At 37.7% G+C, this 18,486-nt stretch overlaps 1 protein-coding gene across 7 annotated transcripts in view; it reads left to right on the top strand.

Moving 5' to 3' along the window:
• The window catches only part of PCDH15 (protocadherin related 15), a 1,707,782-nt gene extending 1,690,458 nt beyond the window's left edge, over positions 1-17,324 (top strand). For 6 of the 7 annotated variants that reach the window (XM_078077809.1, XM_078077807.1, XM_078077810.1 and 3 more), the window contains 2 exons: positions 9,754-9,862; positions 12,980-17,324. In XM_078077809.1, coding sequence (XP_077933935.1) covers positions 9,754-9,862; positions 12,980-13,531 — 661 coding nt within the window. In that variant the 3' untranslated portion in view covers positions 13,532-17,324. Of the gene's footprint in view, positions 1-9,753; positions 9,863-10,692; positions 11,539-12,979 lie in introns of those variants that run through there. The other variant, XM_078077813.1, reaches the window with a different exon arrangement.
• Positions 17,325-18,486: the final 1,162 nt, after the last annotated feature.

Raw genomic sequence — 18,486 nt, 5'->3', positions numbered from 1 at the left:
TTCTTAAACCAGAGGTATCAATTTTCTTTTTCTTTTCGACCTTGCTGAGTCACCACAATATTTTATGTAACGTTAAGGCCCATCCTACACGCAGCAGAGCATAATCACATGGCATGATTTTATAAGACAGAGAAGGGGTGGTTTAAAGTGGAAACAAATACATAAGTAAGCAAGCAAATCACTTCTCTCTTGCTTGCGGGAGCTGAAATTCCAAATTTTTAGCTTCATTCTCTAGGAGTTAGACAAATAAGACCTTTGCTCCTATTGAAAGCAAGCTATCATTGAATGAGACAAATTATGAACCAGATCAGTCACTTGAATTAGTGGATCTAGATTCATCAGAACCATTCCTGAGATGAGCTTTGGAATAGGCAGTGTTTGAGGAAAGAAAGCTGGTGTCGGCACTGAAATAAGGCAAGGCAGAAACTGGGTTGTGATAAATAGTCTTTAATCATGTGATTGAAAATATACAGCCTTGGGCACATGTCTACTTCAAAGTGCCTGTGACATTTTCTTCTGCAATGAGGAAAAGATATTCAGAATTATATAATAAATGCATATAATTCATACTTATGCTCATACGCTAACTTTAAAAAAATGTTAATTTTAAATGTCTCTTCCTTTTGGCAGATTTAGTATTTTATAAGTTCCACTTAAAAATTATTTGTTGTATTCCTTTTTAAAAAAAAAAACAAGAGAATCTTAATTTTATTAGAGAGAGGCATTTTGTGATTAGAATTTACTCTCCAAAATTTGGAGGTTGATGGGCAGGAATGTTCAGCTTTTATAAAGTTTTAGCAAAAATTTCTGTTTAGGCATCTCCATAGACTATTGAATCAGATAAGTTGGACTTAAAATCCAAATGCCAATTCCTGGATGCAAGACTTTGGTCAAGATATGCACCCTCTTGAGTAGCATTTTCATCTTTTATAAAATCTTGGCAGTCATATTTAGTGTATAAGCTCCTACCACAGCAACTGGAGCATGGTAGGAAGAAATTCTGTAACTGGTACTCATGTTGTTGCTGTTGTTTGCATTAGCATACATAGTTTATTCTTTGTCAGATACTAAATCTTGGCTTACATTGAACACCACATCAAAAACTAATATCCTATACATTGGCTAACTGAACTTAGTAATAATAAAAAAATCGTGGCTTCTCTGTGGAGTCAGCAAAAATGTGTGGCAACAGGGACTGAATGGAGCAGCAGGGGAATCTTAATGGTTACCATGTGCTTCCTCCATTGATTTATTTATCTTTTTCTGAATAATTGATGCTCTAGCCTTCAGTAATGGATGGTAGAAGAATCTAAGAGGTACCCTTCAGATTATTCCCTTCTACCATCCTCCGTCTCTTCCTACCCAGCTCAGACCACAGAGTGACCAATTGAATGAAGGATTAAGTTTCCTGAATTTCTTCCCAGTTGCTTCTGTCCTTCTATAGTATTTTTAAAGTCATCTGATACCAGATATATATCGTAACTACCAAAAGCTCAGCTTTATTCTCCCTTTAAGAGAAAAAAAAAAAGTGTGTGTGTAAAGAAAATTGATTCTAAGTCTTAAAATCTGAAATCCACTCAGTTGCATTATGTTTCCATAGATATTTGTTTTTCATTATTGCTAAAAGTTATTAAGATTCAACTTAAAAATCTTTTTTGTTTTTAATTGTTGTAGAACAAAAATTAGAGATCTTCCCTCTTAACAAATTTTAAGTGCATAATACAGTGTGGTTAACTATAGTAACACAGTGTGGTACAGATGTTCAGAACTTTTCCAACCTGCTTGATTGCAACTTTATATCAGTTGAAAGCAGCACCCCATTTCCCCCTCTCCCCATCCCCTAGCAACATCATTCTATTTTCTGCTTCTAGAAGACTATTTCATATACCTTGCACAATGGAATCATGCAGCATTTGTCCTTCTCTGACTGCTTTATTTCACTTAGCATAATGTCCTCAAGGTCATCCATGTTGTTGCATATGGCAGCAACTTCCTTCCTTTTTAAGTCTGAATGATATTCCACTGTATTTACGTACTACATTGTCTTTATCCATTCTTCCATCGATGGCCATTCAGGATTCAAATTTAGAATCATTTTGTGGTCTTTTCTCAGTCTCCGTATGTATTAGATTAAGCATGCATTCGTCAAGCAGTTTCGAACTTTTAGTTCTGATACCAGTTTGTTTCATTTAAACCAATATAATCACATTGAATTTTAGATGCCTCAAAAATCTAAGCCCACCAATAAGAAAGGAAAAAACATATTGGTTAACTTAGTTTGAATAACTTAAATTTAGACTAAACTTTGTCCCAATTCTTATTGCTCTCTGTTGACCTCATTTCCCACCCTCCCCCTTTCTGTAAATGAACACTTTTTGTTGAAATAGACCTACAGACATAAAAGTATACAGATCATTATGCACAGCTAGATTTATTTTTACAAAGTACACTCTCCCTACTAGCTCTCCAGAAGCCTCTCCATGTTGGCACTCAGGTATTACTTCTCCTTTCCCTAACCACTCACCTGGCTGCTGCTTCTTGCCCCTAAGATAAGTAGTTTAATGAAATATACATACATATATATATATATATATATATATATATATATACTTAATATATATTAAAATAATAAATATATATTTAAAAGTTAGCTTTGTTGAAGTATAATTAACAAAATTGTAGGATATTTAAAGTATACATTGTGGTGATTTGCTATTTGGTGAGAACGGTTAAGTTCCCCCTTTTTTTTACTTAACAGATTTCAATTACACATTCAGTGGTATCAACTGCAGTCACCATGTTACACATTCAATCCTCAGAACTTTCTCATCTTATAATTAAGATTCATACCGTTTTACCAACGTCTCCCTACTTTCCTCACTCCCAGCCCCTCACAACCACTTTTCTAATCTCCATTTCTGTGAGTTTTACATTTTGTTTGTATTCCACATATAATTGATAACATCCAGTATTTGTCTTATGTGTCTGGTTTTACTAAATATAACACCCTCAAATTCCACCCACGCTGTCACAAATGGCAGGACTTTCTTCTAAATGTAGACCTTTACTGCGCAGTAGCAGTATCTTAGCCAATGAGATTTTTGTGGTTATTTTTTTGTTCCACCCCTTTTTTTTCATTGACATTATTTTTTTATTATTAACATATAATGTATTATTTGTTTCAGGGGTACAGGTCTGTGATTCATCAGTCTTACACAATTCACAGCATTCACCATAGCACATACCCTCCCCAATGTCTATCACCCAGCCACCCCATCCCTCCCACCCCGCTCCCCTCCAGCAAACCTCAGTTTGTTTCCTGAGATGAAGAGTCTCTTATGGTTTGTCTCCATCTCTGGTTTTTTCTTGTTTCATTTTTTCCTCTCTTCCCTTATAATCTTCTGCCTTGTTTCTCAGATTTCACATCAGCAAGATCATATAATAGTTGTCTTTCTCTGATTGACTTTATTCGCTTAGCATAATACCCTCTAGTTCCATCCATGTCGTCGCAAATGGCAAGATTTCATTTTTGTGATGACTACATAATATTCTGTTTATCTATCTATCTATCTATCTATCTATCTATCTATCTATCTATATGTACCACATCTTCTTTATCCATTCATCTGTTGATGGACATCTGGGCTCTTTCCATAGTTTGACTGTTGTGGACATTGCTGCTATAAACATTAGGGTGCATGTACCCCTTCGGATCACTACGTGTGTATTTTTTTGCTGGGTCATAGGGTAGCTCAATTTTCAACTTTTTGAGGAACTCCGTACTGTTTTCCAGAGTGGCTGCACCAGCTTGCATTCCCACCAACAGTGTAGGAGGGTTCCCCTTTCTCCGCATCCCCACCAACATCTGTCGTTTCCTGACTTGTTAATTTTAGCCATTCTGACTGGTGTGAGGTGGTATCTCATTGAGGTTTTGATTTGGATTTCCCTGATGCCGAGCGATGTTGAGCACTTTTTCATGTGTCTGTTGGCCATTTGGATGTCTTCTTTGGAAAAATGTCTGTTCATGTCTTCTGCCCATTTCTTGATCGGATTATTTGTTCTTTGGGTGTTGAGTTTGGTAAGTTCTTTATAGATTTTGGACACTAGCCCTTTATCTGATATGTCATTTGCAAATATCTTCTTCCCATTCTGTTGGTTGTTTTTTGGTTTTGTTGACTGTTTCTTTTGCTGTGCAAAAGCTGTTTATCTTGATGAGGTCCCAATAGTTCATTTTTGCCTTTGCTTCCCTTGCCTTTGGCGATGTTTCTAGGAAGAAGTTGCTGCGGCTGAGGTCGAAGAGGTTGCTGCCTGTGTTCTCCTTTGGGATTTTGATGGACTCCTGTCTCACATTGAGGTCTTTCAACCATTTGGAGTCTATTTTTGTGTGTGGTGTAAGGAAATGGTCGAGTTTCATTCTTCTGCATGTGGCTGTCCAATTTTCCCAGCACCATTTGTTGAAGAGACTGTCTTTTTTCCATTGGACATTCTTTCCTGCTTTGTCAAAGATTAGTTGACCATAGAGTTGAGGGTCCATTTCTGGGCTCTCTATTCTGTTCCATTGATCTGTCTGTCTGTTTTTGTGCCAGTACCATACTGTCTTGATGATGACAGCTTTGTAATAGAGCTGGAAGTCCGGAATTGTGATGCCGCCAGTTTTGCTTTTCTTTTTTAACATTCCTCTGGCTATTCGGGGTCTTTTCTGGTTCCATACAAATTTTAGGATTATTAGTTCCATTTCTGTGAAAAAAGTGGATGGTATTTTGATAGGGATTGCACTGAATGTGTAGATTGCTCTAGGTAGCATAGACTTTTTCACAATATTTGTTTTTCCAATCCATGGGCATGGAACGTTTTTCCGTTTGTGTCTTCCTCAATTTCTTTCGTGAGTGTTCTATAGTTTTCTGAGTACAGATCCTTTGCCTCTTTGGTTAGAATTATAACTAGGTATCTTAAGGGTTTTGGTGCAATTGTAAATGGGATCCACTAATCCTTAATTTCTCTTTCTTCTGTCTCGTTGGTGTATAAAAATGCCACTGATTTCTGTGCATTGATTTTATATCCTGCCACTTTATGAGTTCTAGCAGTTTTGGGGTGGAGTCTTTTGGGTTTTCCACATAAAGCATATCATGTTCAAAGAGTGAGAGTTTGACTTCTTCTTTGCTGATTTGGATGCCTTTTATTTCTTTTTGTTGTCTGACTGCTGAGGCTAGGATTCTAATACTATGTTGAACAGCAGTGGTGATAGTGGACATCCCTGCCGTGTTCCTGACCTTAGGGGGAAAGCTCTCAGTTTTTCCCCATTGAGAATGATGTTCGCTGTGGGTTTTTCATAGATGGCTTTTATGATATTGAGGTATGCACCCTCTATGCCTACACTCTGAAGTGTTTTAATCAAGAAAGGATGCTGTAGTATCTGAAATGCCTTTTCTGCATCTATTGAGAGGATCATAGGGTTCTCGTTCTTTTATTAATGTATTGTATCACATTGATTTGCGGATGTTGGACCAAACTTGCAGCCCAGGAATCAATCCCACTTGGTCGTGGTGAATAACCCTTTTAATGTACTGTTGGATCCTATTGGCTAGTATTTGGATGAGAATTTTGGCATCCATGTTCATCAGGGAGAGATATTCATCTGTAATTCTCCTTTTTGGTGGGGGTCTTCGTCTGGCTTGGGGATCAGGGTAATGCTGGCCTCATAAAAAGTGTGGAACTTTTCCTCCCATTTCCATCTTTGGAACAAATTCTTCTTTAAACGTTTGGTAGAATTCCACAGGGAAGCCATCTGGCCCTGGGCTCTTGTTTGTTGGGAGATTGAGGACTGCTTCAATTTCCTTGCTGGTTATGGGTCTGTTCAGGTGTTCTGCTTCTTCTTGGTTCAGTTTTGGTAGTTGATACATCTCTAGGAATGCATCCATTTCTTCCAGGTTATCTAATTTGCTGGCATAGAGTTGCTCATATTATGTTCTTATGATTGTTTATTTCTTTGGTGTTGGTTGTGATCTCTCCTCTTTCATTCATGATTTTGTTGATTTGGGTCATTTTTCTTTTTGATAAGTCTGGCCAGGGGTTGATCAATCTTGTTAATTCTTTCAAAGAACCAGCTCCTAGTTTCGTTGAACTGTTCTCCTGTTCCTTTGGTTTCTATTTCATTGATTTCTGCTCTGATCTTTATTATTTCTCTTATCCTGCTGGGTTTAGGCTTTATTTGCTGTTCTTTCTCCAGCTCCTTTAGGTGTAGGGTTAGGTTGTATACTTGAGACCTTTCTTGTTTCTTGAGAAAGGCTTATATTGCTATATACTTTCCTCTCAGGACTGCCTTTGCTGTATCCCAAAGATTTTGAACAGTTGTGTTTTCATTTGTTTCCATGAATTTTTTTAGTTCTTTAATTTCCTGGTTGACCCATTCATTCTTTAGTAGGATGCTCTTTAGCCTCCATGTATTTGCGTTCTTTCTGACTTTCCTGTTGTGATTGAGTCCCAGTTTCAAAGTATCTTGGCCTGAAAATATGCAGGGAATGATCCCAATCTTTTGGTACCTGTTCAGACCTGATTTGTGACCCAGGATGTGATCTAGTCTGGAGAATGTTCCATTTGCACTAGAGAAGAATATGTATTCTGTTGCTTTGAGAGGGAATGTTCTGAATATATCTGTGAGGTCCATCTGGTCCAGTGTGTCATTTAAAGCCCCTATTTCCTTGTTGATCTTTTGCTTAGATGATCTGTCCATTTCAGTGAGGGGGGTGTTAAAGTCCCTCACTATTGTATTGTCAGTGTTTCTTTGCTTTTGTTATTAATTGGCTTATATAATTGGCTGCTCCCATGTTAGGGGCATAGATATTTACAATTGTTAGATCTTCTTGTTGGATAGACCCTTTAAGTAGGATATAGTGTCCTTCCTCATCTCTTATTACAGTCTTTGGTTTAAAATCTAATTTGTCGGATATAAGGATTTTGGTGTCCATTATCTCCCCCCCCTTTCAATTTGGAGGTGTCTTTGGGTCTAAAATGAGTGTCTTGCATATAAATATGGATGGGTCATGTCTTTTGATTGGGGCATTTAGTCCATTTACATTCAGAGTAACTATTGAAAGATATGAATTTAGTGACATTGTACTGCGTGTAAGGTGACTGTTAACTGTTTATTGTCTGTTACGTTTAGCCTCTTTGCTTAGAGGACCCCCCCCCCCCTTTCAATATTTTTTGTAGGGGTGGTTTGGTGATTGCCAGTCCTTTTAGTTTCTGTTTGTCCTGGAGCCAATGAGGTTTATCCAAGGTATGCTTTACCACTGATTGAAAACTTTTCACCTGGCTTCTAAGACACACATTAATGTGTTTTCAAAGTTTATGTAAATAGGAATATATAGGATCATATGTTCTATTTGCACCTAACTTCTTTTGCACATTGTTCTGTTTGGTAGAGTCTGTTATTGGGTGATGCAGTAGTGTGTATTTCATGGGCTTGTGCCTTGGTTCCAGTTTTTGGCTGTTACAAATGATATATTTTGGTGCACAATTGTACACATTCATGTGTAGCATATAAATGGATCTATATTGAATTTTTGTGAAAGGATGTGTATATATTTGACTTTTGTATTATTGCTAAACATTTTCCACTGGAGTTGGTGGATTTATAATGTCTCCAAAAGTGTCTGAGAGGTCCAGTTGCTCCGTGTCCCTGCTAAAACGTGGTACTGCTGATCCTTCTGTTTGTTGTAGCCATTCTGGTGGTTAAACTGAAGCAGTTTTAACATGAATTTGAACACCTTCGCTGAAGTATTTGTAAGCTGCAAAGTCACCGGAGAGTAGTAACATGAAGAAGCATCAAGGGAAATAGGGGAAGTGAATGGAGGTTATTAGATCCAAGAGAGGAGCACATGGGAGACCCGACTGTGGCAATGGGCAGGGTGTGAAAGGCAGAGGACAAGCAGTAACTACTAGAACATGATCGCTACCAGGAGTAGTGCCAGCAACTAAATTCATGGCATAGAAATGGAGCCCAGTGTTGCCATCTTGTTATTTTTTATCGCATTTTCTGATTAGAATTTGGGCAACTAATAGCCACCATGAAGGCTGTGAATTCCACTTTGTAATGACTTTTTTTTCCCCTGACTTATTACTAGATCTGGACCAACAAAATAATAGATGACCTTAGGGATAAATACCAACCAATTTTCCTGTGGGTACTGATACTTTTTCCTCCCTCCCTTTTCTTACTTCATTGCACAATTCATTTGGTTAACTTTTGCAGTTCAGCCTACTTGAAATGTTAAAATATAATTAAAAATGGAAATATAGTTATTTGTGTATAGCTCAGGAAAAACAACTTTCTATACGAGCAGAATGACAAATCAGTAGTGTTTAGAATTTAGAACTGGAAACCTTGAAGGGGCTTCTGCTATATATATATTTTTTAATAATTAAATTCAGAGTTAGCAGTATGTTTTAAAATGTAAACATCCTTGAGAGGTATCACAAATTAATGTCATTTAATATATAAATGATTATGAGGAGATTCATAAATGTAATGAGGAGAAGCGCTCAGGGTGCTATGAAGCTGTTATCAGGAAGGTAACTTTTTATCATTTCCTCAAGGCTAAAGTCTATTAATAATACATACTTCAACTTGAAGTGTCTACTGATAAGTTACTTTAACAGATTCAGCATTAGAAAAAAAGTACCTTTTTTACCCCCTCAGTTCTAATGACATAACTATATTTCATGTCAGATAGTTAGAGCCAGAGAAAAGAAGTTTTGATTATGTTTGACTAACATATGTAATTAAAGTTTTTTGGCAGGAGTGTTCTGAGAGTCATGGGATTCTAGGTCTGGCAATAAATCTGAATTCGTTCAATCTAAAATGTGGTAAGAATCTATTTTCAAACGCAATTTCTCTTTCTGAACAACAGGAGTTATCCATGGAGTCTGGAATTGATCCTGGCCAGGAATACGGACAAGATTATTACAGTTATGAGCATGGGTACATCTTCAGATTTTTTTAATCCAGTATCAGTGTTTTTTTTATGAGTAATAAGGAGCTATTGAATATTATTACTAGCATTTGTGTTATAAATGTCACTTCATCTTTTAAAAGGGATTACGTATCTACTTTTAGTTTCAATCAAGTTTTATCCATTTTTCTATATTCAGTTCTGGTTTGTTGATATTGACTACAACGCTAATGATGCAGTAAAATCATTCAAAACTATTTAAATGAGAAATAGAAGTCAAACATATTTGCTCAATTCCTGAATTCACCATTTCTGACATATGTTTAACATTTTATCTAAGTCAGCCTCAAGATTTGCCCAAGAGAAATTAAGAAGAAAACATACTTTAGAATGCAGTAATAAGTATATCAAAAGAGGAATGTATACACCATTCCAGACCATGTTTGAAGCAGATCTTCACTGTAAAGATAGAGATGTTATGTCCCGAATAAGCTATGTGTTTTACAAAGAACCTACTTCCTGTTCTAAATTCAACTAATTAAGGAATGATATGCTCTTCTCTAAACACCAGTCTCTCCCAAAACTTAAATCTAAAATAACCTCTTTTTACTATTAATTCTAGGATACCATCATGGCAAAAACCATTGGCCATCGGGTTGTACTTCTCACTCTATGGTTTTGTAACTAGTTGACAAGGAGCACAATAGGTGCTGAATGATGAGGACAAAGAAGAAAACAGAGCTCAGTCATGGTTACCAGGATCCCATGGAAACATGTTGAAGGCTGTGAGTTTCTGTTTCAGGTATGAGATGCCTCAATATGGAAGCCGTCGCCGTCTGTTACCACCGGCTGGACCAGAGGAGTATGGTGAGGTAGTTGGTGAAGCCGAGGAGGAGTACGAGGAGGAAGAGGTAATGCCATGATGTTTAACCCTATTTGAATAGCGGGCTGCCAAAAATTTCAAAAATCAGAAATCCTATTCACTTACTACTCTTTTTCTGTAGAAATTTAATAAAATGGACCATTTCATTGCCTTGTGTGTAGAAGGAAATTGTTGTGCAAATTTATTTCCTTCTATAAAATGTTAAATGCCTAGAATAAAGTTAACATTATAATCAAATATATAAAAACTATTTTGCAAAACGATGGTTACTTTGGTTCCCACGTTGTCGGGCATACCTAAAAATCATGGAAAAGTACAGTTATCAGAAGCAAAATATTACCACCAATATGTTTAATGGAATTCTGTTATGCATGTTTTAATTAACATGAGTCATTTATATACTTTGCCTATAATTATTACTTGGAACATTTATCCAAAACAAAAACAAAATAAATGTCACTGTAGCTTTACCCTGTTCAAAAGTAAGAAAATATCACATGAACTATTCAGATAAAGTATCATAATCTCCTGATTATATAAAGAAAACACATGAAACTATTAAAGTGTAGGGAGGGAGAGAGGAGAGGTGATGATTACTTCTTTCTCCTTTGATCTAAGATGTAAAATAAACTCTGAATGAGAAAAAAAATTGGAAAACCTCAGCTTTTAGTATTAGAAAGTACAAGCCAAAATACTTTCCATCTGTATGCGGTGGGGATGAACCGTGGAGAACTGGGTGCTTATTCTCTGAACCTAGTTATAACCCTGCAGAGTCATCCCTCCTTGACCTGTGTGGGACAAGGTCACATCACAACCATCCCCCCGCTGACGGTTCAATTGCATTTTCGTGATTTTCAGGAAGAGGCAAAGAAAATTAGAAAACCAAAAGTCCAAGTTAGAGAGCCTAGTGAGGAGGAAGAAGTAGTGGTCACCATTGAGAAGCCACCACCAGCCAAACCCACGTACACAACATGGAAGAGAGCCAGGATCTTCCCAATGATTTTCAAGAAAGTTAGAGGGCTCGCTGACCAAAGGGGCCTCGCCGAACTTGAGGGGGAAGAGTGGCAGAGACACCTTGAGGAGGTGGATAAAGATTATCTGAAACTCACTCTGGACCAAGATGAAGCCACGGAAAGCACAGTGGAGTCAGAGGAGTCGTCATCCAGTGACTACACTGAGTACAGCGAGGAAGAATCCGAGTTCAGCGAGTCAGAGACCACTGAAGAGTCGGAGTCAGAGACACCTTCGGAGCAGGAAGAGAGCTCGACTCCTGAGTCTTCAGAAGAGTCAGAGTCCACAGAGTCAGAAGGGGAGAAGGCCCGGAAAAACATCTTCCTGGCCAGAAGGCGGCCCATCGTTCAAGAGGTCAAGGAGGTCAAAGGGAGAAAAGAGGAGCCCCCTGAGGAGCTGGAGGAAGAGCCCAGGGTGGAGGAAGCAGGAGAGGAGAGTGAGCAGGTCCTTGAGGAGGAGCCAGCAGGCCTTGAGGTCCCTGAGGAGGAGGAGGAGGGCAGTGTGGAGTCGGCATCGGTGGGGGCAGGTGGGGACAGCGAGGAGGACTCTGAGCCGGGCCACAGTGTCAGCAGCAGCGAGAGCCAGTCCGGAGGGCCATGGGGCTTCCAGGTGCCCGAGCGGGCCACCAGCAAGAAAGCACCCCGGGAGCAGCCCCCAGGAGCGGACTCCGAGGGCGACAACACAGCACTCTGAGCCAGGGCCCAGGAGGTGGGAGTTTGCTGTGGCGAGTGCTCTTGTGTGCCGTGCTTTCTGTGTGCTCTCTGCAATGACAAGCCAAGGGAGGAACATGATCGTGACCTCTAGCTGACCTAGGATTAGAGGCATGCCCGGAAAGGGAACATACGAGTGCTACAAGTAGACTTGTACATCAGAGTGCATTAGGGTCAGACTGACTCATCTTCCTCTATTAGCCATTTCCAAGACAAACCATGAGTCGATAGTATCTCCTAGTGGAATTTCTGTGAATCCACTATGGCATTATGCATTACCAGTGATGCCCTGCCTGGTCAATGGATTTTAGGACTACCTGGGGCTGTTTTTATTTCATCTGTAGACAATAAATCCTTAGGATAAAACCGGCAACAAATGAGACCTCTTAAAAGTCTACTTTTGCATATATGTACATTTCAACTGGCAAAAGTATTATAAAAAATATCACGAACATGTTCAAATGGGTTTGTATTAGGAGATAAATGAACTTAAAAGTTTTTACCATTTCTTTTCTTTTCCATTGTGGATATGAGTTAAAGTGGATGTAGAAAAAAAACCGAATTTTTACAAAACTTTTCTCTGGGTAAGTAAACATAGTAAATTTGAAATATATATCTGGAAATCAAAAAGCATGGCTTACTTAGTCCAACCCATTGGTAGTTCACATATTCTAAAAATGTGATACTATTTTGAGAGTAACCTAGTATTGGTTAACCTTTGCTCTTTGCCATATCTCATGTGGGTTGGTAAAAGAAAAATAAATTTGTAGACATGTCCATTGTGTTCCAGTTGCCTACTAGAGGAAAGTTTACAATCATTCATTTTCATTTTTGTGTATTACTGAATCAATGATTCAGGATGGGAAGATACTTTCTTTCAAGTTCACATATATTTAAATAAAATGATCCAGAAAACCAGGATACTTCATGTGAATACAAAAAGGATACAAAAATTGTGGCTATTATATTAGCAATTAGAATGATGTGGGTTAAAAACATCTTTAAAATTTGGGAAAAGGAAGTATTAGTATGAACAGAATATACTAATACTGTGTGTTCCCTTCTATTGAACTTCTCAGAAGAGTAGAGCAACTGTCAAACAATGGATCAGATCCTTACCTAAATATAAATAATACACTTTTTTTTTTTCCCATATAGAGCAGTAATTTGATCTAAAAAAATACAAGTGCTTCCTGAAATGTCTGCTTCTTAACCGAGCAACACTGTCTTCAGAAGTGAAGCTCTAAATCCAGTGGACAGTTGGCGGGAAGGAATGTGCTGTTAATAATATTGAGTTTCTTCTCTCCCTTTTGAGTTCTTTTACCTTCTATGGCTTCCTATCAGCGTTTCTGAATTTCACAGACCTTGTCATTGTTGCCCCTTTCATTCCTTTGACAGTGACTCCTTGTTTTTGATTTTGGCAGTGGGCAAGAAAAAGAATGATCAGGTTAGTTGTGGATCGCGAGTACGAAACGAGCTCCGCCGGAGAAGACAGTGCTCCAGAGTGTCAGAGAAGCCGCCTTCACCGTCCCACCACACACAGTAACATCAACGGCGACATCTACATTGCCCATAACGGGTCCGTGGTGAGAACCCGCCGTGCCTGCCTCACTGACACCTTAAAAGCGACTTCCCCTGTCCGACTGGGGAGGCATTTTAAGAAGCTTGACAAGTTGGCAGTGACACACGAGGAGAATGTCCCCCTGAACACGTTATCGAAGGGGTCGTTCTCTACCGAGAAGATGAACACGAGACCCACCCTGGTTACGTTTGCCCCTTGCCCTGTGGGGACCGACGGTACCACAGGGAAGCCACTGGGGCCCAGACTGAAAAGCACAGTTGAACAGGAGTCCATGGTTGACAGTAAGAACATCAAGGAGACTTTGGAATTCCCTAGTGACCACACGCACTCAGACGACGAGGAGCTTTGGATGGGCCCCTGGAACAACCTCCATATACCAATGACAAAACTGTGACCGATTTTTTTAAAAAGTTATTTTGATTTTTACTTCAGTTTTTAATAAACTGCGCTTTTTATTGTCACTGAGAAAACGATGTATGGGATTTATATCATGCACACAAGCTAAAACTTTGAACAATATGCTTTAAAGTTTAAAAAGAGACAAATTTGCACTCGCCCTTGTATCAATTAATTGTTCTTCCCAGAAAATCTTTCTGGACAGACTCTCAATTCCCTGAATAACATATCATTTAAACTTACCATTTAGCTGTTTTGTTGGATCTTTAATTTTTTTTTTCATTTTAATAAATGAGAAATAGTAAGTTATCATTTATATTTTGTCAGTTAACCTAGATTAGTCTTCAGCTCTATCTTCACAGAACACTTTTTGGCACATGTTGTGAATTTAGTTTTCATAAAAATGGGAAAAATTATATTAGAGCATTTTACAGGTAATGGGTTTATACAGTTGCCGTCTATACCATCCTGATTTTTTAAAGGAAAGAATTACAGAGTGATAGCAAATGTGAGAATCTTCTGTAAATTACTGAGAATCATGAGCCTATTTTCCTTATTGTCCGATATACAGTTTTTCAGATTTTTACATATGCATTTGTTGACCTTTTAAATAACACTTGAAATTGTATCTCTTTTATAAATACTATTCACAACTTTCCCTGGCATCTCCCCCACTCCGACCCCTTCGCACACATACTTCACGAACACCCTATCCACACCAAACATAGTAGGTGATTTAGTTTCTCCATCTGAAGTTAAATAATTTCTGGAGCATCACAGAAATCTCACCCTCAGCAAAAGCTTACTGAGGGAGGAAAGGATCAAATAGGCAATAATGCATCTAGAACCACAACTTCAGTATGGAAGATGTAGTAAGATCAGAGAAGTCTCACATTAATGTCATTGGTCATGAATATTTTATAAACTCGGTATAAAAGCATTTGGCAGGGTCAAGAATTTATATAATAGGTGAAATGCCTATGAAGGGTATAAATCCATAGCTTCAATCACTTCTCCCAGGTACAGCTTATTTATAGAATATTTTAATACCCATAATATTTATGTGCATATAGTGCAGAACCACAATATGATTGCCTGGGCATTTTTTTTTTTTAATCAAAAAACACAGTTTTGATTTTTCACCACTGAACAAAGCACAGTGTTTCATCATTAACAAAAATGAAAACCAAGTATTCTTTCCAAAAAAACAAAAAACAAACCCAAGAAACTTGCCTTGTGTGTTGCATACTCTCCAGATGTTAAAAGGATGACACGATATAAGAGAAAATTCAGAACTGTATTGAATATGACTTCGTATGATACTGAGTTCACCTCAAATTTTGCACAGTATTGACCAAGTTCAGATTTCAATAAAATTCTCATGCATGATTATATGGTTGAAAGAGACTGAATAATGCACTATTAATTTCTCTCACCTGTTTCATAGTTTAAAAATAGTTGATTATAATGCTGTTTCCTTATTTCCAAAGTGAATGAATTGTATGTAACATGAACTTGCTAACTTATATAACTAGTATGGTTTAATTTCAGGTTTCAAAAAGTACTTGAGATCAAATGCAGGAACATCTCATTTATCTGACATTATTGGAAATCAGTGCCTTCTATACCCTTACTGGAAAAACTGCCAGCATTAACTGGGAAGAAATATGGCATTCTAACATTAGGTTGTTAGAAATAAATTCTTGCTCACACCCCCCAGGTTGTACTAAACAAAAATCCACGTTCTCACAAGATCCCAAGGTGGTTGGTACGCGTATTAAATTTTGACAAAGAATGACCCATACCACTGAACTCCAGAGCTTACTCCTTAAAGCACCAAAGCAATTGTTTTTAGTATAACATACGTCGGATAGAAGTTAGATTGTACATATTATATTTTCCTACCTGTTCAGTCAGAGATCACTAACTATACTATTTCCCTAATGTCTGAGGGTCATCTCACCTAGCATCCCATGATGGTCTCTGTGCAAAGAGCTTTATCTGTTTTTCTCTCTCCCTTTTCAGGCTGTGGTATTTAATTTTGTCACTTTGCCTCTCTCTAAAATATATCTTCCAGTTTATTTCTAATTTCCTGGTGAGAAAGTCTGTGTCTTTGTTTTGCATATTATTGAAAAATTATTAAACCCTAGATAGGGATCAGGCATGTGGATTCAAACAAAAGTCTGGCAATTCGCAGAAGCTTTTTGGGATCGCTATTGGGATCTGAGTGCTGAGAGATCTGAAGTTGGCCGAAAACTAAAGTCTAGATAATATGAGATGTCACTGTATTTTAAGGTTCACTTTTTACAAGGAAACATCAAAATATCACAAGCTACTTAGCAGACACATTTGAGCAATTTCCAGTTGACCGCTTCAGTAAAAACAATAAAGCTAAGCAGTATTCACACAGAGCAACCAAACCAAACGTTTGGTCAGTATATTTTGAGGTAAAGTATACACAGCAGCAAGAACAGTACCAACTAAATAAGTCTGGACTGAATCAGTTACTTTGATAGGACTTTCACTGTTCTAGAACACTCTGACTCAGGATTAAAATTGTGGAACCCAGGGGAGATGCCCACATAGTTTAAATTTAATACTTGATATAAATGATGTTTCTATGAACTTATAAAGAAATTGGTGGTTGTTTTTCCTAGATAGGCATAGTGATTGTTCTTAGTCAGTACTGGCTTTTGATCAGGAAGAAGGAACAGGAGATCCCAGCTGGTTAAGATGAGAACCAACTGATAGGACTCTCTTATTGCTAAAACTGCAGACTTCAGAAGGTCTCATGGGCAGGAAGGGCGGGGGGAGGAAGAAGGAAAACTAAGTTAAGGTGACAGAACATTTGTGACTCTATGGCCATCAGCTCACAGATGCCAACCTCTGAGCCCAGCCTTCTCGTTTCATTAATTATAGACTCTGAGTTGTTATAGAATCATAACTGTAGGTTAGCCAAAAGCATCTTTTTAAATCCAGAAAAAAAGAAGTTTGCCTTGAATTATACATGTGATACATCATTTGTGTTATTAGGCCACTTTGTAGCTTTTTGGGTTTTGTTTTTGTTTTTGTTCTTTTAGACATTGTTAACAGGGAGGTTAAAACGTATTATTTATCCTATGTAGTTCTTCCAAAGGGGATATGGTGGACACTATTAAAATATCATTAATTGCATTTATGGATCATAGAGCCTGAAAAAAAAAAAAAAAACTGAATTTTGATGCTTGAGGGAAGACATGTTCTTTCTTTTATTTCATGAGTTTTTCTTTTTCTCTTGTTCTGCTCCACTGTCTGCACTCTGCCCCAGAAGCGCACCTTCCGTACACCACGTCAATTAATGCGTAAAATAGGCAGAAAGTGCTAATAATCTATTCTCAGGGCAGATGCCCGCTGGTGCCTGCAAATAACACAGCGATAGGCTGAGGGATAGGTTCAAAATAATATTGAGGACCTCTATTTTTATTGATCATTTCTTTCTCTTTTCAAATAATACCATGAATTCCTTTGGTTTACTTTTCTCTCTTTTGTTTTTGCATTTGTGGACCTCGATCTTTATAACGATCTTTACTCTTTAGATTTGTTTTTCACTGCAATCTACTTTAAATTTATGGTAAGTTAAGCACATGTATGGAAGATGTGAACTTTGTCTATGGTTTGGGAAATTATCAACACATTCACTGCTTTCCCAATTTCTTTATTCAAACACCTGTTTTTCCTTAACAAATATGTTACTGTATGAGGAATACGAATTAGAAACTTTCAGTTAAATGCATTGTTACTCACCACACAATGTTTCAAAAATAAATTTCCATTTGAAAAAAAAAAAACTGTTTCTCATTATTCTGTCAGGTGAGGATAAAAATCAGTAACTATTTTCCCATTTACGTGTTTAATATTTCAGTTTGCTAGTACAAAGAAAAATCTGCTCTGCAGACTCTTATCTTTGAATGATGCAGAGAAGGGAAGTGTCCTTAAAACCCTCATCCTTTTATAGACATTTCAGTCATGTACACAAGTCACCAAATTCTAAGAAGGATGGACACGGTATTTCCTAAAATACTGGCTGTTTAAAAAACTATATAATCACTTAAACACGAAAGTGTTCATATACAATCAGTTACATTCATAGAAATGCTAAATAGGGAGCATCTGGGTGGCTCAGTCGGTTAAGCGTCTGCCCTCAGCACAGGTCATGATCCTGGGGTCCTGAGATCAAATCCTGCATCAGGCTCCTTGCTCAGCGGGGAGTCTGCTTTTCCCTCTCTCTGTCCTTCCCCCCACTGGGGCTCTCTCTCTTTCTCTTTCAAATAAATAAATGAAATCTTAAAAAAAAGAAATGCTAAATAGAATAACTATATCAAAAAGCATGGTTGACATGAAGTTACATTATATCTTTAACATGATAGAAGGCTGATGTTTCAGAGATTTACAATTTGTACACCTCTATCTATATCTAATTTTCCATCTATCCACCTGACTATATGAAATATACTCGTATTTCCCTATTATAACTTTGTAATGCAGCTGATGATATAATAATGTCAATCGCCTTTTCTCTCAAACAATCAGGATCGGGAAGGATACATTTTCTAAGACAACCATCGTGAATAGAGAGAGAATTCCTGGTCCTTTGCCATTCTGGTGTTCATCACAGACAGATATCTATGTATCCCTGTATTTCCAGAGCCTACATGCCCTACATGAACAACAGCTGTTAAGGAAAATATTGAGTGAGTTCATTCTTGGCCCAATACTGTGTAACTTTGGGCATGTCATTTTACAATTTGCCCCCTTCATTGGAATATGGCAATAACAACATTCACTAAGAGGTAAAATTGGATATTTAATCTGAACCTATTTTGACATCTCTATAATGCTACATGTACAGAACAAAAGATTAGAAAACTTCCTTTGCATTCTTCTTCATAAATAGGCCTTCTAATATTTTACTGG

Source organism: Halichoerus grypus, chromosome 7 (assembly GCF_964656455.1).
Source record: "Halichoerus grypus chromosome 7, mHalGry1.hap1.1, whole genome shotgun sequence".
Classification (NCBI taxonomy): domain Eukaryota; kingdom Metazoa; phylum Chordata; class Mammalia; order Carnivora; family Phocidae; genus Halichoerus; species Halichoerus grypus.
Note: the sequence above shows the minus strand (reverse complement) of the source record. Positions and strands in the feature narration are given on the sequence as shown.